Source organism: Copadichromis virginalis, linkage group LG20 (genome assembly GCF_057382275.1).
Source record: "Copadichromis virginalis isolate Kocher_CV1m ecotype Utaka linkage group LG20, C_Virginalis_male_GT1.1, whole genome shotgun sequence".
NCBI lineage: Eukaryota > Metazoa > Chordata > Actinopteri > Cichliformes > Cichlidae > Copadichromis > Copadichromis virginalis.
In genome coordinates this window covers 3,355,369-3,377,775 of record NC_140637.1, presented here as the reverse complement: position 1 = coordinate 3,377,775, position 22,407 = coordinate 3,355,369, and the positions used below count along the sequence as shown (strand labels likewise).

Genomic DNA, 22,407 nt, shown 5'->3' with positions numbered 1-22,407 from the left:
GTAAACACGTGTTTTCCCTGAAGGTAACATTTTTGCCCAGAAATAGTCCCTGTACGCAAATCTGACTCGGTAGCAGCTTGAAGGCCTGACAGACAGACATGACAGCAGGACTCCTTCAGTCTCTCTCACCTGCAGATGGAGGGGTGGACCTCCAGCCTCCGGATGACGCGTTCCCTCCTTTCCTGTGGAGCAACATAATGCAAAGCTTCATTATGCGTGGATCCCCTAAGGAGGCAATTTAGAAAGAAGGACCTCCAAACCACAGCAACATATGAGCAGAAGTAATAAAATAACTTTACAAAGAGTGTGCTGCAGAGGAAGCTGCTAAAATTAGGACAACAGCGTCAGAAAAACAGAGAGGTCTCTCAGAGCTGCGTAATCTCTGACCTAGCTGCTGCTTTCTGCTCTTGCTTTATCCTCATGGCCTCAAGTTTGACTGGACTGGGGATGAAAGTGATGTCTGCCCCTTCCTTCACCAGCCGACCAATCCACCAGTCATTGTTGTATTTCTGTGTAACAGTGAAAGACACCTCTCATGATGCAAGATGCGTTAACATTAATCAGAGTAAATATTTATTGTTACTTTATTTGTAAACCATGTACAAATGCAGAATTGTAATGGCTCTCACCTCTTTTATGTGCAGAAAGTCTTTGGTTTCAAAGTTAATTGCAGCACCTTGGACTGGACAATCTTCATCAAGGGCCCCACAGTAACTCACATTGGTTCTCACTGCAAATGCTACTGATTTAGCCTGTGGACGACAAAACCCCCCCCAAAACAAATAAGATCTATGGCAATATATCGAATGACCTTTTCTTTAATATTCAGCAAAATTTGAATCTGAAGATTAGTTTTAGTTCTGTAGACCCTTACACACATAAAGACTAAAGTGGTCGACTGGAACGCAAGCTTTCAGCATGACTCAGGACTTTATTGCTGTACCTGTGGAGGTAGAGGTGATTTTAAAGCCAATAATTGACCTTTGACCTTGAGGCTCTCACCTTGGCTCTCTCCAGCTGCAGCTGAGCCTGGCGCTCGGCTTCACGCCGAGACGCCTCCTGGTCCTCCTCCAGGGACAGGTCGGAATCAGAGGGTCGACTAGTGTAGGAATCGGCTGAACCCTGAGTGAACGAGGAAAGGAAGGAAAGTCTTAAAGCAGGTGGAGAAGACATAAATCAGCCCAATAAGGTACCTGGAAGCAGCTGTTCAGAATTCCTCACGGCATAGAAAACACAGACTTAGCTCATATGTTGCGGATTCAGCTACAGATAGATCATCATCTACGCATTGACCTCCGTACTTCCCTTTTCTTTCCTTACTATTCACCTGTTTCTGCACCTGGGTTTCTTCTTCTGCAGCTTTCCAAAGCATGTCACCCAGGGGAATATGAACACGAGTTCTGCAACACTAACAAGCAACACGACCTTGCTGTCTATTTATTCACTCAGACTGGCACACCATACATTGGCAAAAGTCCAATTTTCAACCAAGCATTTTGATAACACATGCTGCAATATCCAGACTTATATCCAATGTCTGGATATGATTTATAATGAAACAAAAACAACAACAACAACATAGGACTATTACCACTGGTACTGCTTTACAATTTAAAATCATACTGACAGTACTGTATAAAGTCTTGAATACAACACAGCTTTTTCAACACAGAAATAGAAACCAGGAGAATAAACCAGCTGTACTCCACAGAACCATCCAAGGTATACGCTCAGAGGCAGGGGAACAATATGAGAACCACACCAGCAAACCTGGAGATGGAGCAATACTGGAAGAGCATATGGGAGAAGGACGGAACCCATAATGTCAATGCTCAGTAGCTATTGGATCTAAAGTGGCAGCACAAATGAACAGACTGCTAATGGATGAAACACACCCAGAATTGTTAACTGAAAGCCAGACAGTCCTGATCTCCAAGGACCCCCAGAAGGGAGCGGTCCCATCCAACTACCAGCCAATAAGCTGCCTTAGTACCACTTGAAAGCTCCTGTCAGGCATCATAGTGGCTAAGATGAACAGGCACGTGGGTCAATACATGAGCAGGGACACAGAAATGAATTGGCAAGAATAACAGAGGAACGAAACGCAAGCTCTTGGTAGATAAAGCAGTCGCCCAAGACTGCAAGACCAGACTGACCAACCTGTGCAGTGCCCGGATTGATTACAAGAAAGCCTGTGACTCGAAGCCCCGCACATGGATCCTGGAATGCCTAGAATTGTACAAGATCAACAGGACCTGTAGAGCCTTCATCAGGAACTCAATGGGGATGTGCCAACAACACTAGATGCCAATTTCAAGCCCATAGCACAAGTCACCATCAAGTGTGGGACCTATTAAGGAGATGCTATGTCCCCACAGCTGTTCTGCATAGGCCTGAACCCCCTCAGTGAGATCATCAACAAAACTGGCTGCGGATACGACTATGGAACGGAGAAATCGTCAGCCACCTCCTGTACATGGATGACATCAAGCTGTATGACAAGAGTGAACGAGACATCGATTCACTGATCCACACCACCACGATATACAGCAATGACATCGGAATGTCGTTCAGGCTGGAGAAGTGTAGTCGGATGGTAACAAAGAGAGGGAAGGTAGTCAGAACTGAGGGGATCAAGCTACCAGAAGGAAATATTGCAGACACTGAGGACAGCTACAAGTATCTGGGCATCCCACAGGCATCCCACACGAAGAGGCTGCTAAGAAAGCTGCAACCACTAAGTATCTGCAGAGGGTCAGGCAAGTCCTGAGAATCAGCTGAACGGTAGAACAAAATCTGGGTTATCAACACCTACGCCCTGCCTGTGATCAGGTACCCTGCTGCTGTTATAATAAGGAGGAAATAGAAGCCAGTGACATCAAGACGAGAAAGCTCCTAAACATGCATGGAGGGTTTTACCCCAAGTCCAGCACCCTGAGACTGTATGCTAAGCGGAACGAAGGAGGCCGGGGACTGGTGAGTGTTAGTACCACAGTTCAGGATAAGGCAGCAAACATCCACAAATACATCAGGAAGATGTGCTCAGTGAATATCTCAGGGAGCAGAAATGCACCAAAGAGGAGCAAGAGGAGGAACCATCATGGAAGGACAGGCCCCTGCACGGTATGTACCACCAGCAGATAAAGGAAGTGACTGACATCCAGAAGTCCTACCAGTGGCTGGACAAAGCTGGACTGAAAGACAGCACAGAAGCACTAATCATGGCAGAGATGGGCAGTAACAACGCGTTACTGTAATCTGATTACTTTTTTCAAGGAACGAGTAAAGTAAGGGATTACTATTGCAAAATTGGTAATTAGATTACCGTTACTTTCCCGTAGGAACGCTGCGTTACTGCGTTACTAAAACCGTGATTTTTTTGCAAGAATGTCTCATGACAGTGACGTAAGCGATAGAGGTGGGAATCACCATACATCCCACGATACAATATTATCACAATACTTAACGCACGATACGATAGTATTGCAATTTTATTTATTTATTTATTATTATTATTATTATTATTTATTTATGAAAACTATGCAGCCCCTTCAGCAACAGAAGAATTTGAAAGTAAATTAAAACAAAATATAATTTTACATTAAATAAAAAAGTTTTAAACTTAATTAAAATAAAACATGTCTTAAATTAAAATAAGTAAACTGTCATGTTTATTGCTGCCAAAAAAAAGTTAAACACATTTGGACAGTGAAGGAATGTCAGGATTCTTGCTCAGAAAAAGGATCAACATGCTCTGAAGTCAGAGCACACAAACCTTTTTTGTAACAAAATATCGATTTCTGCTGTCCCTGTATCAATACATTATTAGCAAACAAAATATCACGATACTACACAGTATCGATTTTTCCCCCACCCCTAGTAAGCGAGTGCGCCGTTGGTGACAACAGCTGTGTGCAGATCAACAATGGATCCTATATCGATTGTGGGAGAGAGTATGAGCGTGCAGCGTTTAAAGCGTGGAAGTACTGACCTTACTTTGAGTTTGATTCCATAAAAAGTGACAAAAACATTAGCGTCCGTTGTGCGTGGGAAGAAAACTTTTTACAGCGAAAAAAACCCCTAAACTTCCAAGCAAGCACCGAGTGCGCAACGACGTAATGGGAAACTCACAGAGAAACTCGCGGATTCTTCAACTGACCGCTGCGGCACACCTGCACCAGGGTAAACCTCCGCCTACGCCACTCCTGCCTGGTGAAAATAGAGCAACAGGACCGCTGAGTCTTTGACTTTATTTATTTTCTGCTGTGTTTTACTTGCATCTATTTGAAAGAGTGAGTGTAAACACACAAAAATATTTTATTTTATGTGCTGGAATGTGCAGAAAATAGGTTTAAATGTTAAACTAATTTATTCAAGTCAGAGAATGTTGCATATAATTACATTTTTGCTTGATGCATAAAGTTAAAAGATTAAAACTAATAAAACAAGTTAAAAAAAAGAGACTTTTCCATTTGATTACATTTTGTATGATGGATTATGCAGAAAAAGTAGAATTGGGCTGAAAGATCTATCGCTTTATCACCTATTCAGGTTGTAAATCGTGTTTTTAAAAAGTAACTAAGTAACTAAGTAATTAATTACTTTTGAAAATAAGTAATCAGTAAAGTAACGGGATTACTTTTTGGGGGAAGTAATCAGTAATTAGTTACTGATTACTTTTTTCAAGTAACTTGACCAACACTGATGGCAGCACAGGAACAAGCTCTGAGCACAAGATCCAGAGGCTGGGGTCTATCACACCAGGCTGTGTAAAGATGCCTCCTGAGACAATCCAGCACATAACAGCAGGATGTAAGATGCTAGCAGGCAGGGCATACATGGAACACCATAACCAAGTGGCCGACATAGTGTACAGAAACATATGCGCCGAATATGGCCTGGAAGTCCCTAGGTCAAAATGGGAGACGCCCACTAGGGTTGTTGTTACGTCCCTCTGCAGCTTTTAATCGTCTCAGTGTTTTCAGCTGGTGCTAATTGGCCACACCTAGTCAGGTGTGGATAAAAGCATACCTGAGGCAAGCTTTCTGGCAGTGCACTAGTCTTTGCCTTGGTGGCACCAGCCATTTTAGCCAACCTGGTTTTCCATTTTAGGATGAAACCTCTTCTCACCCACACTCTGTTATTCATCTCCTTTTTTTTTTATGTTGCGGCTTTTGAGCCGGGTCGTAACATAAGTGGGGGCTCGTCCGGGATATTTGGACATTTTAGTGGAGACTGAATGTCAGTTTGTTTTGCTTTTAAGTGGGTGAGTGATGGTGGTCACTGTAATTGTGCAAACTCCCTTTAGTTAGTGTGTTTCAGCTGGGTGGCTGTGCTGCCCTTCCATCGAAGCACTTGTTTGTTGTTTTGCTTTATTGTTTTAGTTTATTGTGTTTGGTGGCTATCCTGGGTGGGGGTACGCTTCAGAGTTTGGTAGGAGACTATATCTCTGGTCTGCTGCCTGCTCTCGAGTTCGCGTTTAAAGTTGCCTCGAGCCTGGTACACCACTGAAGACTAGGGTAGGAAAAGTAAGGGTTTTGTTGTTTTTAGTGTTTTAGGCTGGGAGTTGCACATAGTAAATCAGTGGCACCAAATTTGGTAGGAGGTTTGAGACCATTCATGATTATGGTCTGTAGCTGAGGCAGGTAGGCTGTTTTTAAGTTGGCATTGTGTGCACACCCTGTGTGTGCATATGTCAGTGTGGATGGATGCTAATGAGATCCTTGTGAGGTGAGTGTTTTGTGCTGTGACCTTTAGTGTTGTGGGGAATATGGCTATTTTGTTGGATCACTTGTGAGTGTTGTTGGCCAGGTGATGGCAATAACACTGTGGGGTGCTGAGCCACCCTTGATGTGATCATCACTAGTACGCTTGATTTACTGAACTTTTTGGATTAAAGTAACTTGTTGTGGTATAGGGCCACTTGTATGTGACTGTTTGTGTGGTGGAGACAACAGATCACTTGGTTGTGATTATTTGTTGCTACTTTTGGTTTTGTGTTGTAGCAGATCAGGTAATCATTTTGGGTTTGACTGTTGTGCTCCTTTGTGTTGGTCACATGTTACTTTTTGTCTGTTCAGTGTGGCAACTTCAAATCCTCATGCCCATCCATGCTTAGAGATGCCAACTATAACGTGAACACTGTGCTTCTGTTAGCTTTAACTTTTATTCCAGGTTTGTGGGTCAAGGAACTGAAGGCTTCAGAGGGGCTTTTAATAAATTTAAGGGTCCTAGAGGAACCCTTTTAAGGGAGGAGGTGTTACGTCCCTCTGCAGCTTTTAATCGTCTCAGTGTTTTCAGCTGGTGCTAATTGGCCACACCTAGTCAGGTGTGGATAAAAGCATACCTGAGGCAAGCTTTCCGGCAGTGCACTAGTCTTTGCCTTGGTGGCACCAGCCATTTTAGCCAACCTGGTTTTCCATTTTAGGATGAAACTTCTTCTCACCCACACTCTGTTATTCATCTCCTTTTTTTTTTATGTTGCGGCTTTTGAGCCGGGTCGTAACATAAGTGTTTTTTTTTTTTTTTGTTTTTTTTTTTTTTTTGGTGGGTCAACACAAATTATTTTATTAAAACACATATGTGGTGAAGGCTCTGCAAAACATCAGGCTCCATCTCCCGCCTGACAATAGGTGGGGTGTAATATTTATACAACGTTTTGAGGACTGTCAATAGAAGTCATTCTGAATCACCACCTGCTGTCAGTCACAGCTTGCTTTGGGTGTTTCTACCACACACACTCCACAGATGTGTGGACAACTGCAAACAGGGTCAGCGTGCCAGAAAGCACAATGAAGTTTTGATTCTGGGTAGAGGCGTGGTTCTGCTGACATTCCTGCACTGTCCTGGTTTCTCTCGAGCCATGCTGCTGCTAACTGTGCCTCTGAATGCAGTTGCTGAAGTCAACCAGCAGCCAGCGCTGGATCTCACCAGCCTCAGCCTGCTGCTGCTCACTCTGTCTCTGGGTCACTGGTTTGTGAATCAGCTGTGGGCATTCTTCCAGATCAGAAAAAAGCTGACCAGTCCACTGCTAATCAGCTCGTGCACACTCAGAAAAATAAAGGTGCCAACTGGAACCAAAAGTGGTTCTTTAGACTGATGCCATAGAAGAACCTTTTTTTGGTGCCACAAAGAACCTTTCAAACAATGGTTCTTTGAAGAACCATTTCTTTCAGTGGTTCATTGAAGAACCTTTAAAGGTGCCCCACAGAACCATCAAGAAATGGTTCTTTGGGGCACCTTTAATGGTTTTTCAAAGAACCTTTTTATTTTATTTTTTATTCAATGGTGCACCATTGTGGAACCGCAGAAGCAGCCTTGCAACTCTTATATCTTATATCACCATCAGAGGGACGTAACAGTTGTGGAGAATGGCCGAGCTAAGATCCTGTGGGACTTCCAGACACAGACGGACAAAATGGTGGTGGCTAACCAACAAGCAGTGGAAGACAGCCATAGTGATAGACGTAGCAATACCAAATGACATCAACATCAGGAAGAAGAAACACGAGAATCTAGAGAAGTACCAAGGGCTCAGAGAAGAGCTTGAGAAGATGTGGAGGGTGAAGGTAACAGTGGTCCTACTGGTAATCGGAGCAATTTGTGCAGTGACCCCCCCCCAAACTAGGCAAGTGGCTCCAGCAGATCCCAAGAACAACATCTGAGATCTCTGTTCAGAAGAGCGCAGTCCTAGCAAACGGCAACTGTACAGGACCCTCAAGCTTCCAAGCCTCTAGTAGAGGACCCAAGCTTGAAGGATAGATCGCAGGGGAGATAGGGGAATTTTTATGTATTTTAAAAAGTGCTTAAATGTCAGTCAATCATTTCTCAAGAACATCAATTCTTGAAATGCCACAGTTTAATCATTAAAAATGAATTAGTAAATCCGGCACAGACAGATACAGATGTAAATAAAACTCAGAATGCTCACTCCATAAACTCCACACTCATCCTTTCACTCCAAGCCTGCTCTTCCCTGGTGGCTGCAGTCCCAGCTGGATGTAAGGCTGGAAGACTCCTCACATACCAAACAGGAGTATCCACATAAGACACCTAAATATAGCTCCAGAACAACGTCATCCTTCATTTACCTTTTGTCTCCCACCTGCCTCATCCCTCTTTCCACCTCTGTCCCCCCTCACCCAGCCCAGAAAAAAACAAACAGAAAAATATTTTAGCTGAATCCAGCACAGAGTTTTGTGGATATCATTTGAATATCAAAGCCTGCCAGAAGCAGAACAGAATCTGAAGCGTCTGCCAGCGCAAGAAACAAAACCTAATTAAAGTCCATAAAGTTCTACAGATAGAACAGGAGGATATTTATTCTAAAGTTCAGACAGAGTCTCATTAGCACACAGTGCACACACACACACACACACACACTAGCTGTACTGTTGTTGTCTAATTTAACTGCTTTGATTTGCTGAAGAAGGGCTCCACAACAGTCATTTTCTCTTTGTCACTGTCCAGATCTTTCCATAGACATAATATCAGCTGTCTGCTGTCCAGGCATTTTCTTTTGTGTCACACAAACCTTGTAAAAATATACATGGCAGAAGTTGAGAATCTCACATTAAACCTATCTTTTAATAGTATGGGGAGCCTCTGGGGTGTTTTTGCTTCTGTCTTTCTAACTACTTCTCATTCTCTTTCTTCCTCAGTGCCTTCCAACTATTCATACGTACCCAATTAGTATGTAGAGAATCGTCTACACAGCCTCAAAGGCAAGTGTGATACATCCCATGATGCAGTGCCAATAAAAGCCAGTCACAGAAGAATTTCACAGACTTTTGCCTCTATTGCAATTCTGTCAGTGAAGAAATAAGAAAGCTGGAACTTTGGAAATAAGCTTTTGCCAGCCATTATGGGAACAGATGCTGATATGCATGTACCAATTCCAACTCATCAGTATGGGTAAGCATATTAAAGGGCATGAGTAAAAAAAAAAAAAACCTTTACATTTTAAGCTTTAGTGTCAATGTGACAGCATAATGGCTTTGTTGCTTCAAAGCTGGATGCTAGTTTAATGTCCAGTGTACAGACTTACACCTGGATTTCAGTCCTTCTGCTCCTAATACTCTAGATAGGTTAAATGCAGATAATGAATCTTGATCCTAATTTTTAAATAAACTGTTAAGTGATCTAATGTATGACACAGCCATGGTTGTAATCCCTCATATTTATGCATCCTTCAATCCATATTTCTAACAAACCAAACAAGATCAGAAAAAAAAAATCATGAATATATTTCACTACTTATTCCAGTCTCTGACAAACTCTGTCTCACTGTAAAAAAAAATAAAAAAAATAAATCCTTGTTCTGATTGCACAAAAATAGGACCAAGAGTGGAATCTAACACAATCACAGACACACTGGTCAGTCTCAGTGTTGAAACAGCTTTACTGTACCGTGCAAACTCACACCTCACTCTGTTTGACTGACCGGACCCTTAAAAAGACAGACCTGCTCACAGTGCAGCTGACAGTTATGGCCAAAGAGGGTGTCGAGAGAAATCCCCCAGATGTTACGGACTGGAACGTGTGATAATGACACAGCAGCAGTTGTAGATTCCTGCCAGCAGAGGGAAGCATGCACATGACAAAACAAGTTTCCTTGCTCATGAACCAGCTGTTAGAGCCATGGTTTGCTCTTTTTATACTTAGCCATCATGCCTGAAGTAGATGAACAATATTATGGCAATCTGTGCAAAATAAGATACATATTTATGCAGATGTATAAATACACATTATTCCATTAATTGTTCAGTACATATCAAAGTACTGTTATGTCTTTTATTCCAGAAATTATACCTCAGTCTTTTATTTTTGAATTCCACAGTGAAGTGTTGAAGCTGCTGCTGCATTTTTACAATAATGTCATGAAACATTATTGTAGACAACAGGGAAAACAGACCCACAAACGGGTCTGGGGTATACTATTTATTGGTATGGATGACCTTATAAACAGACAAGCCATAAATAAATGGGTCATGAGTCATATTATTCATCAGACAGGCCACCCACTGAACTACTAGTTAAAAGCACCGCTGCAAAGTAATGGAGTTGAGATAGCCTGTGTGTTTTCAGTTCAGTGTGTGTGAAGAAGAAAAGAGGGAGGGAGGGACGAGAGGACAAGTAGGGGCTATGCTGGAAAAGTGAATGAAGTGAACAGACTTCTGCTGAGAAAAGAGTGAGAGGGTTGGGGAGAAGAAGAAGAGGGAAAAAAGCAGAATGAAGACGCCTCTGAGCAGAGCGATGGAGGACTCGTAGATGAAGAGGCTGGAATCGCATGCAGAGTGGTTAAATAAGGGGGAGGGTTAACAGCGTACCTTGTTGCAGATGAGTCCTGTAGCGCTCGAGTCGGAGGCAGACATGATGCTCCTGCCAGCGCTTTCTTCCCCCCATTGCAATGAAAAAGCGTAACCCTCCTCCCCTCAGCCCGTGGTAACAGTGGGGAGAGAGGGAGGTGCGCGATGCCTAAGTGCTTCACAACCACTGCTGCGCTGCCTCAACAGTCATTTCCTATACAAAATTGATGCCCTGACTGCAGCACTGTTGTGTACACGCCCGCATGCTGGTATTGTATAGTTTCTTGCTTTAGCTGCAAGTCAGACTTCATGTAATAAATTTAAAGAAAAAAAAAAGATCTTTTCTCTGCTCAGCTTTGCTCTCCCTTGGGTTGCCCTTCTCTGCCACAAATCTCATGCAGCCCTCTCCAGCATCATATTCACAACCCTTTCAGGTTTTTCCATACCTCCCTCTTATGTAAGTTCAGGTATTAAGAGATCCTGAAAAAGATACACATATATCTATATAAAATCAACAACTACATTGCTGGACTGGTGTTTACTCTCACTGTGCAGTGTATAATTTTTTACTGGGCACAGGGAGAACTTCTAAAAATAAAGCAGAACAAAGGATAAGCTTGTAAGCCTCGATAAGTAAAAATAACAATGGCTGAGCAAAGGAAAGCTTAAAAATAGTCTCTGATTGTCATTCCTCTGCCAATTGGTATCTTTCCTTATTGCACAGGAAAAGCAAAATGAATAACACTCAGAAATGCAGAGGATGTAAAGCCGTTGATGAAAGAGAGGCGAACATGTGGATGCAGAAACAGGAAGAGAAGGCGAGATGGGGCGAGTAGGGTAGGGCTTGCCTGCTTGCCCTGCCCTGCACCATCCTCCTGACAGGAAGGTGATGCATGAGTCTACAAAACAGAATTGCATCGGTGAGTCAGCAAGCAGCCATCTAGAGTCCATCAGATGTCTTAATAAGCCAGAAAGAGACGTCTCCGTTGCAGAAGAAAGTCTCGTTCCTGGCGAGCCAGGCCTGGATGCCTGCTCTATACGTTGCCCCAGGCACTGAAGACCCTGATTTGGGGTCCATTGTGCTGGCAGCATGCATGCTCTCTCACCCTCACTGAACTTTCGCTGCTTAAGAATGAAGAAAGTGCACTCTGCCAAGGCTTTTAGGAAAAAAATGCCCTGGGGCTATATTTCTGTGTGGCTTTTTACAAGCAGGGAAGCACATACCATATTAACACACACACACGCACATACATAGAGACACACACATTATTAAAGTTATTGCAATAACTCTCCGATCCCTCAGCAGAGAAGATATGGTAGCTATATTTCCATCATTAGGGCTGTGGGTAAAACAGCCTCTGAGTAATGGCACCATACAATCATAAAGGGAGAGAGAGTTAGAAGGAATGAAAAAGAGGGCTAGAAACAAGCAAAGGCTAATATGAACTACATCGCAACAGAAAGAGAACTTAAACATGCGAGTTTTCAATACATTTTTAATGTCAAATCATTAGTCTGCTTTGCTACTGTTGATTCTTAGAGCTCTATATTTTCAAGCGAAATGGGTGGAGGTAGATTAAGAGAAAAAGATGACATGAAATTGTGGGAGAAATGAAAAAATACAGAGATTTTTGAAGGAAACAGGCAGAGAAGAACACAGTCAGACTAGAACAGGAAGACAAGATTAAGAGAATATGTCTCTTTTTTTGTTATTAATTTGCTGTTCAGGTGCTCTAAATATAGCTCTCCTCTCCTCACACTCCTCCCAACAGTGACTGGGCCTGGCAGCGGTGGGGAGATAGCCGAGGGCTGTTTAAGTTAAAGTTCAGTGAGTTTTGATGAATTCCTTAAAGAAAGAGTAAAGCAGATTTGAGAATGGCTCAGCTACATTCACTGAAGCCAGACAGACAATCTGAATATGAATGAGCCAATATGGGAAACAAGAGCAGGGATCTGTATAACTGTGCATGTACATGTGCGCTGTCTCTGCAGTAAAGGTGGGTTTATCTATATTGTATCTATTTTTAATATTGTGGTGCAGTTGTACCTTATAATAGCAATTTTGTTCAGATTTTACACAAGCCAATGAAGACAAAAAATGAAATTCATTTAGAGAAAGACAGAAATTCAAAGTGTACATTTTTAAGTAATTTTATATTTGTATATATGGTTTGTTTATCTTGAAGCAGGTGTCAAAAAATATAATAATATGGTTTTGGTAGCGAAATTCTTTGAGGGCGTAGTGTGACGCTCCACACATTTCGCCTGACAAGTAAAAGATCCTCTGTTAAGTCCTGGAAGGAGACACAAATCCTTTGGATCCCTTTTATCAGGAAGGGCACTCAGTGTAAAAGTCTGCGTAATCAAATATGCGGAGCTACCTGCTGTGGTGATCCCATTGTGAATAAAGAAGCACTGAAAGTAGTTTTATCAGTGGCCTCCAAGTATCCAAGTACTGAATCCAAAAAAGGCAAAAAAACAAAACCCATAGTTAAATATTAGATTTTAAACCAGCTCAGTTTTTGAGCACAAGCAGATCTTTATTTGATACTCTCGCACGCCGTTACTTTCTATGATTATCTGTCTCTCTTTTTTCCAACCATACTCTTGTTCTGTAAACAATGTGAGAAGCCCTGTGCCATCTGGGCTTTAAAAAAACAGCTCCAGATCTTAACGACAAATATGGAGATTAACATGCTGGAACTCTGCAGTCAACCGCTCATCTTTCTGGCCTTGTAACTCATGAAAAGGCACCTTACTTTCTGTGAGAAGTGTTAGCTGAGGCAGCAGTACAGGGAAAGGTGGATCATTCAGAGCCAGAGAGAAATGCAACCAGAGTAGGGCAGAGTGGATCAATATGAGAGGCACACAGATTGATACTCCATACTGTCCTTTGCAGCTCCACCCTCCTCCTGCTCTAATGTTACCCCAGAATACTTTATCCCAGTCTTTAATGAGCCTCTGGAAAACCCTGCAGCCTATGAGGACACACTGATAAACAGCTGTTCTCTCAACACCAACTCCACTCTTTAAGGAGACCTAAGGAGTGAATACACCTTGCATTTGTCAGCTGCACAGATAAGTGCTGCGAATACAACACTGACGATGTAAATATGTGACTAGTTATGGATGGGTTGTCAGTGACGCTGGCATACAGTAGAAGAAGACGCAACGAGCGTAGCCAGGAATATCTTTCATCCATGCTGACAACTTGGCCTTGCCGGCTACACTGTGCATCGTTAGACTTTCATCCCCCCGGGGATCCCTCAACCTGACTTCACCAAACTGCTTCAAAGCGCAGAGAGGCTGGAGCTAACCCACATAAAGCTGTGTACCGACGGTGCAGTGCAGAATTAAACAGAACTGCATCCTTCATTAAGTCAGATGTGTTTGTTAAAAGATGACCTGATTTAGGCTTTAGATTTGAGTTGGGCCTAATTGGTGTGTCTTGTTTAGTGCACCGAGCTAACTGGGGGGGATTTCAGACTTATCAATATGTAATGGTGGCCTACATACTCACGCAATCCAGCTTTACATTGAAAAAAAGTGTTTTCGCTCACGTTTAAGTCTCAAAACTATTCAGTGACTACACGGTGTAGGCGAGGAAAGATGTCAGTTAACAAAAGCGAATTAGATAGATACAGATGGATTTTCTAGATTAAACCAGTCCTATGGATACATGAAAGCACATTGTAGGCTATTGTCTTTTCTTTTATCAAGATAACAATGAGAACACCGGTGCACAGATTCTGGAGAGGACCTTAAAGAAGCTGGAACTGGAACCTTTGTGGTCCTCTCAACATTGCTGGTTCATCAAATTTAATCAAGGCTTTGCACACTGATGCACCAGCACACACACACACACACACAAAGCACTTGGCTCCTCGCGGGACAGGCTTTTAGTGCTCTGTCTCATGCAGTATTTAATTGACCCCACACAGGAAGCCTAGCGGTCCGAAATGCACTCCTTCCCCCCACCAGCAGAGAAAGAAACGCTTGCGAGCATGCCCACAGCTTCCCACCATTGCTCCTCTTTCACACAACTGCACTAAATGCCATTTTCTGCTTTAGTGCAACATTTCCAGTGAAATGTGAGTGCTGAGGGTGAGGAATCTGGATATCCATCAGATCTGTTCACAGCAGTCAAATGGAGATCAAAATTCAGTCTTCCCCCACTTTAACAACTGCAAACAACTCCACTCTTCAAACTTTCAATCAAAATTTAATGAGGAAAGATTTTTCCATTCTCTTCAAAGTCAGCCAAAATCTTTTATCATCTGAAAATCAGACCTGCTGTGAGGTCTGAGCAATTTGAGGCAAGGAATTTTGATGTAGAAGAGATAGCGCCATACTTACTCAGATAGAGGTAGGAGAGCAACACTCCCCGTCTCTCTTGCTTGCTCTCTCTGTGCTAGGCAGTCATGGTGTGCTCTCTCTCTTGTGTAACACTGAAGTGTACTGTAGCGTGCTTGTAAGCAGACTATCCCTCTCTCTTTCTTTACAGCCCCCCTCCTCTCCTATTCTCCACCACTCAGTACACAACCCTTCTCTACGTCAGTGAGGCTCTCTATGCTCCACATAGCATCCTCTCTCCTCCTCCTTAGTCTACCCTTCATCTCTACCTTGCCTGTCCGATGGGACTTTGTACCAAAAGCGCATGCTGGGTTCTTTCAGAACTCCACCATGATGCTTAAGGTGACAATGTGATGCAGCATCGGGTGGCACTGAGCCTTAAAGCAACAACCAAGGTAAACATGACTGGGATCCCTAGACACTTCAGAAGCACTCGAAGGGAAAAGCTGGAGTCATATTTAATTATACCATATCTGATTTTCTTGTAATTTTCACAAGTTTTTAACAAAAATACCATTGCCAGAATTATTTGGGCAAACCAATTTACGCTTGTACATAGTCGATGAGCAAGTAATTCCAAAATTAAGTGTTGTTGTGAAGTTCTTCCAAGATATCTGGTGATCACTGCCAAATTTGTATCAGTAGAGTTGTGATGAAAACTGATGACATAAATATGTACCATGTGTTGTAACTACATCCTTCTGTACGTTTTCTTATCTGCTTATCCAGCTATCCCACCTATCACAGGGCACAAGCAGACATCTTTAAAATCACATATTAGCCCAACAAGCAGAACCTTCTTGCAGGGCTAACTGTATAGAGCACAGAGACAAAACCTCCAAGGGGGAAAAAAATCAAGCATTTCTACAGTCCTGTCACATTTTTCAGCCGCTCTGGATTTCAACATCTCAAAAGCTAAAAGTTTAAAGAAGGGAGAAAGTCTGATGGTGATGAGAGGGATATGGGGGGCGATGTTCGACACGTGGAGGCGTCCCCGGTGTAGCCTGTGGTTCGCAGAGTGTGTTTTGCAGACGTCATGGATGGCTGTACTCTGACAGCTGCTCGGCTGGTGAGTGTGTGTGTTTTATGGGATGTGGGAGGTCTGCACAAACCAGGTTCATTCATTTGTGCTCACCACACCTTGCACCTTGCATCTATGTAAAAAAGCAGCAGATATGTCAAAGCCAAGTAGTCTCACACATGAAGGAGGACCATGGTTGGCTAGACAATCTCCAACAAGACTGAGATTCATAATTCATAGGCTAGGTTGCAGAAAATAGTGAAACTGGAGGAGGAAAAAAAACAGAAGAGGGACACAGAGGAGGCATCCATTTTCATTCTGTGAATAAAAATATGAATGAATGAATGAATGAATGAATGAATGTTTGGAAGTTAAACAAAGGGAGAAAAGGAGGAGAGAAAGAGAGGAGCTTTAGGAGCTGCACCCAAGCATTGAGTGCAGATGTCTGTCAGTCTGTCCCATATGAAGCGCCTCTGTGGGCAGAGCTGCTGCTGGTGCATTATGGATGAGGAGCTATTTTAAGGCACTGGGGATGCTGCATTTTGATTTTTGAGTGGAGGGAAGATGACTCCTTGCTGCCAAATCCTTTCATGAGGTTTATACAGTACTTGATGGGTTCAGACAAGCAGGTACAGAATGTGTTCCAGCACACCAAGAGGAGGGAGGAGGTAAACAGACTGGAATGTTATTGAAGTGAGCGAGAGTGTCACCACGCAGTGTTTCACACAGACAGTGTACTTCTTGCAGTGGCGAGCTGCGCACATGTACCTTACATAATCTCCGGTGAGGCTGTTCACTGAGAAGTTAACAAGCAGTGCACTGAGAAGTTGGTTCAAAGTGGTTCAGATATAATCACGAAAAAAAGTTTAAAAAAAAGAAAGAAAGAAGAGGGATTTCAGAAGTTTACTGTGATACCACAGATGTGCATGCAGCTACAGTTTGTTTTTTGTAACCTCTAGTACTTCACTCTCAAATGAACATTTGAAAGGGCCTTATTCCAAATAAAAGTTTTCTCTATACAAGAGAAAAGGTAATAGTTAAATATGTATAAAAATGACTCCCCCCCCCCCCCATTTTATTCATTGAAAAACGCTGTAAGCTGCTTTTTTCTTTTTTTTTTCAAATAGAAAAAAACAGAATCAATATCTAAGATCTGATTTTGCATTGAGTGCTGAACATTTTGCATAGCAAATGTAGTTTTTGGGATTAGTGCCAAAAAGTCCTCAGCATGATGACAGAGAGACTTTTGGCACTTCATCGTACTGCAGAGGGACTGAGCGGACCTCCAGTAGTTTGCTTCCAGACACACAATGAAGCAGATGATGGACCTTTCCCAGCCAGCTGGCTGACAGTATGGTCAAAATTATGTATCCTGACTTTTCAGTCACCTTTAAGTCCAGACCCCTTGGGTGAGATTTCCTAATATTGTTTGGTGAATCATCTCACTATAGCTGCAGGTATATATTGATCTGTCTTTGTGAAATGCAACCTCCAGGAGAAGAAGAGCTTTCAGAGCACCGTGGTAACTTTGATTAAATTAGGCATAAAACATCACAAAATGAAACAACCTAAATAAGTGCAGATTGCTGCAGATGCAACATTATTACATTGATAATTTAGCAGAAATCTGATTTTTGTGTTTTCTATAAAGCACCTAAAGCAGATTAGATTATCAACAGAGAATCATTTCACTCGTATCTATTAACATTGTGACTAATTCAGGCTTTGCAATATTATCTGTAGAAGTAACTTCGCCTGTGTTTCTCTCCCTCAACATGAAACACGTTACTTAGTAAATAAAATACTGATAGCCATCATATTCGGCCTTAGCGTTGTCACTCTGATTTAGGCACTGCATTACATCACATCCTCTGATGAATGACTGGAGTCCTCTCACATTATAAACAAGCATGAAGAATCTAAAGGAGGCAAAGACACAGCCACACAGTTTAACTGATCGTTAATTACCACACTCATTCACAAATGCATGACACCGGTTATGATCTAAATTGCTTTTGTTTTTCCTGCAGTATTAAAACAGTTATTACCTCATTTTCCATAAAGTGGGACTATAAACACACACGCAGTTCATCTGTTGCGCCAGCTGACCAGTTTTGTTGTTTTGGGTGAAATGACTATCACGAACATTTCAAAGCTCATCTGTCCCTAATTCCAGCTGGCAGACAGTGCCATGCACGTCAAAGCTTTTCCACTCCAAACGGAAGATTCCCAGCGTGGTCAGCGTGTCTAATTTAATTATCAGCATCCCAGAAAGGACCTGCTACTACTACCTTCGCCCCCCTTACAGGTCTGCATGGTACTGTAAATGCACTGCACGCAGGTTGGTTTCAAACTCCTTCCAGCACAAAAAACAGTCCAAATTTTCCTCAGTTACCTCGACAACATAAAGGTAAAGAAAAGAAGAGGGAAAAACTGAAAGCCTACCTCGTTCAGCAGAAAGACGCTCGAATTGGTCAGGGACATCCGCAGATAACAGCAGTCTCGGTCACCACAGCCCAACTTGGGTGAAAAAGCCACAAGGCATCAAGTAAAGGCAGAGCACCGCGCCTCGTCGAAACATTTCCACAGCCCGAGAAAACTCAGCTGTAATAACGCTTCATTTGGATGCGATGCTCCCACGGCATCTGCGCTGTAAAATCTCTAGTTTCTGGATTCACGGCATGATCAATGACTGTACACAAAGCCACGCGCACGGACACACGGCTGGATAGATTACAGCTTTCGTAATAAATTATGCAAGACCTGCACTTTTCGCACAGCCCGGTCCCCTTGGATTTCTGCGCCTTCATGTTGGATTTCTATTTTGGAATTTCTGAATATATGACGAACATTTTTTTTAGTAATTCTCATAAATTCATCCAATAATGTTTCTATCTCTAATACCGAACTGTTCCCCTTTCCGTATGCGGCTCAATTTGTTTTTGGCCCAGTTATTTAAAAATGTTTACGAAGCAAGTGTTGCCCCTCAAGCTCTTAAGCTCAGGGTTCATGCAGGATTCCTTGCTTAGCATGAAATTGGTGTAATGGGCTCATTAGAGCGACACGTGAAGGAGAAAGTGTCTGTAATCTGTGCTGTTACACATGGACTAAGCATATTAATTTACTTCATTATCACAGTCCCAGAAGTCCCATTACTTCTGTTTGCTGTTCAGATTCAAAGAGCTTTGTTTGACTGGGATGCTGTTTTAGACGTTTTGCATTCACTATCTGAAGATGTCCAGGCAGGGGGGGTTGGATGAAGGTCTTCTCGGTTTTCACTGATCCAGCACTTTGCCCACCAGCCCCCACCACTTCACATCCTGCAGACGCCTTCCATTTACACCGAGCCAATCAACCAGGTAGCTTAAACTGTATACAGCACACAGCCAATGTCAAAGACACGGGAGAAAGTCACGCACACACATACACAGAGAGGCCCCTGAAGTGGACTGAAAGATTCATTTTGTTCGTTTAATTTCAGATTGTTTTTATTTTAAAAAGATAAGGGGTGTGTGAGACAGTCCGTGACCGTTGGCACCCTCTGCTGGGCAAACTGTAATGAAATCCAAATCTCATATTTGGTCACTTATGTCAAGACTATTAAAAAATCTTAATATTTTGGTAGGAAAATAGGAAATAGGTCCAGTGATTTATTAAGACAGTTTAAACATACATGTGTGTATTGATTCACTGTGTGTTTTTCTATCCAGGTATGCCTTTACTGCACTGGCAGTGCGTTGGGGATCATTAACATGCTGAAAAATGAAGCTGTTCCCAATCAGACAGTTTGGATAGTATTGCGTGGTGGATCAAAATCTGATGGTGCTTTTCTGTGTTTATAATTTTTTCAATTTTGAGAAGATCCTGAACAGTACTGCCTGAATTGCAGTCATGGCTTTCAAAGAATGACACAAGCTCCACTGTGTTTTATGCATTTTGACCTCCTCCATATCTATTGCTGGCCTTTTCAATCAAAAAAATTATCCTATTTCCCTTCCTTAAAAATTGCTTCATAACAGCATCCCATCCACTGGTTAGATTTCAGTGAACAGATGCAGTTTCTCTGAGGGGGTATAGCTCAGTGGTAGAGCATTTGACTGCAGATCAAGAGGTCTCTGGTTCAATTCCAGATTCCCCCTATGGAAGCTCAAATGATCAGGTAACATTTTTGAAGGACCCTCTAACATTAAAAAAAAAACTATAGCTCAAGAGCATTTCCTAGCTGAAGAGGCAGATTCATATTTTCATGGTTTTCAGATAGTGTTTATCTGCTGTAAATAGTTCAGCTTCCATAGAAAAAATGGACACATTGAAGACTATCTTTGAAATACGACAAGTATGCTTGTTATGCAGTGATTAGATGCCAAGACAATGTCCCTCACATCCTTACACTCCCACCAGCAGCTTAAACAACTTATACAGGGAAGGATCCTTGTTTTCATGTTGCATTTGACATGAGATTTATCAGACCAGGCAACATTTTTTTCAGTAACTGTTCAATTTTGGTGTAAAATGTTGCCTCAGTTTCCTGTTCTTAGTTGACAGGTGAGGCCTCTGGTGGGGTCCCCTGCTGCTGTAGCCCATCTGCTTCAAGGTTTGACCTGTTGTCCATTCAGAGATGCTCTTCATATGTTGGTGGTTACTTAACTGTGTGTTTTTTTTTTTAAGTTATTTTTGCCTTCCTGTCAGCTTGAAGCAGTCTGGTCATTTTCCCCTGACCTCTAGCATCAACAAGGCATTTTCACCCAGAGAACCGGCACTAACTGGATTTTTAAAAAAACTCTCTGTAAACACTTGAGATGGCTATGCATGGCACATTTATTACTGGCAATTTCAGTAAAACATTCATCACTTCACAAGACCTGTAGCCACTGATTTCCAGTTCAGTTCTTGTGTCATCTGCACATTTAAGCCTTTTATTCCGGTTTCCCTTCCTTAACCTCCTAGGACCTGGCGTCCACATATGTGGACATCGCATTTTGGGTTATTTAGACTAAAATACTCAATTTTGCTCTACATGGGTCTGATATCCACTTACGAGGACATTATACTGATACTGTTCTATCAAAATTTTAAACGAATATCCTCATATGTGTCTCTTATTTTTTTAAAAACAAAAATAAGGTTAAAAAAAATCTGGTAATTCTTTGTTTTTACATTCATCGGGCCCCAATATGCCGAAATATCAAAGAGAAATTAAAAATGCATGTCGTGGAAGAGTTTGGGTCTTAGGAGGTTAATAATGGCTTCAGTGAGCAGCTGCATGATGAGGTATACTACCGACTAATAATGTCTAATATTTGTATAACCTTCCAAACAAGTGTTATGGGATTCGGACCTGGCACAAATTCTACCTAGTAGGTAATTAATAAATAGAAATAAATACATTTAATTAATTCATTAATTAATTAATTAAAAAGAGCAAGAAAAACAAAAATGTTCCCAGACTTCCTCTACACGCGTCCACACTTGCTGTTCTGATATCAAAAGTTTTTAAGGTAGACTGTTTTCTTGGATTTGGTAAATGTTTAAATATGCAATCGTAACTCTCTGGTGCCACCTTAAAACCTGTAGTCTGTAATAGGACATGATGTCGTCGGTAAACAGGAAGTAAGTCTGTGAATTAAGGAGAAGGCATGTGCAGCATGGTGGCCTTAGCCAGATAAATCCAGTGGCATCCACATACATCCTATGCCTTTGGTAGCATTGTGGGTATGTATAGACTTGTTTTATATTTTATGTGCATGTATAGACCACTTTCTTTCAAGTAAGTTCATTTTTCTGTAAGTTTAATGATAAAACCAATCTTATGCAGTTTAAGCTAGCAATCGCTTATGGAGCTAGTTAAAGGGGAATGACAAACGAATTGGAGGCATTCATTATAGTAAGACTTGTTAAAATCATAATTTGATGTTTGTATTTGACTTAAAAAGGGAAGTAATTCATATGAACATTGCATGTTGACATATTAAAAAACTGGGTTAATATATTTTCATCGTTATATATGTACATGGTGAATAAGTACAGTGATTATGCCTTGTACTGTTTGTTACAGTTTCACCTTTCCCTGTGTCAATAAACCTGTGAACCGGGAATCGTGTCGTCAGAGTCTTGATGTGGGGAAGGAGTTTAGCTGACTGCCCAACCATAGCAGAGGCAGTACAGTGAAACCACACTTCCTAGCGGGCAAGATAACGTGGAAACGCCGACAGATGGTAGGGAGACCATCATCACAATCAACTAATGGACAATTAGCACATCTAAGCAGAGATTCGCTGAGAAATTGTTCAGTCCAAGTCAGAAGAAACAACCATGTCAAAAACGCATTCGCACGCTCCTTCTGTGCACTCCTATGCATCATCAACTGGGTCTGCTGCAGCCAAGGCACGAGCACGTGCAGAAGCAGCAAAGGCTCGTCTTTCTTATGCTGAGGAGGAAATAAACCTAAAACTAGAAAAGGCTAAATTGGAAGCCTCAATGCAAATGCTAGAATACAAGAAAGAAACTGCTGCAGCCATTGTGGAGGCAGAAGTGCTAGAAGCTGCAGCTGATATCAATAGTGAAAGACGTAGTTGTGACCTTGTACTAGATTCTGACCCTCTAGAAACTATTCAACGAACCACGAACGGACCAAGGCAAAGTATCAGAGACAGGGCATCAGCAGCATGAAAGTGTTACGCCAACAAAATCACAGCCGTTCCCCAGCTCACATGGAGTTCAGATCTG

General features: G+C 42.1%; 1 protein-coding gene and 1 non-coding gene across 4 annotated transcripts in view; one reads left to right on the top strand and one right to left on the bottom strand.

Annotated features, from left to right (window-relative positions):
- LOC146684023 (voltage-dependent L-type calcium channel subunit beta-4-like) overlaps window positions 1–18,393 on the bottom strand; it is a 28,102-nt gene extending 9,709 nt beyond the window's left edge. The window contains exons 1-5 of one of the 3 annotated variants that reach the window (XM_085443491.1): window positions 18,127–18,393; window positions 1,003–1,122; window positions 630–752; window positions 388–509; window positions 130–182 (exon numbers count right to left, since the gene is read on the bottom strand). In XM_085443491.1, coding sequence (XP_085299617.1) covers window positions 130–182; window positions 388–509; window positions 630–752; window positions 1,003–1,122; window positions 18,127–18,165 — 457 coding nt within the window. In that variant the 5' untranslated portion in view covers window positions 18,166–18,393. Of the gene's footprint in view, window positions 1–129; window positions 183–387; window positions 510–629; window positions 753–1,002; window positions 1,123–10,328; window positions 10,433–18,126 lie in introns of those variants that run through there. The other 2 variants (XM_085443490.1, XM_085443489.1) reach the window with 2 other exon arrangements.
- Window positions 18,394–19,748: 1,355 nt separating this feature from the next.
- trnac-gca (transfer RNA cysteine (anticodon GCA)) lies at window positions 19,749–19,820 on the top strand. The gene has a single exon. It is a non-coding gene; the product is annotated as a tRNA-Cys (tRNA).
- Window positions 19,821–22,407: the final 2,587 nt, after the last annotated feature.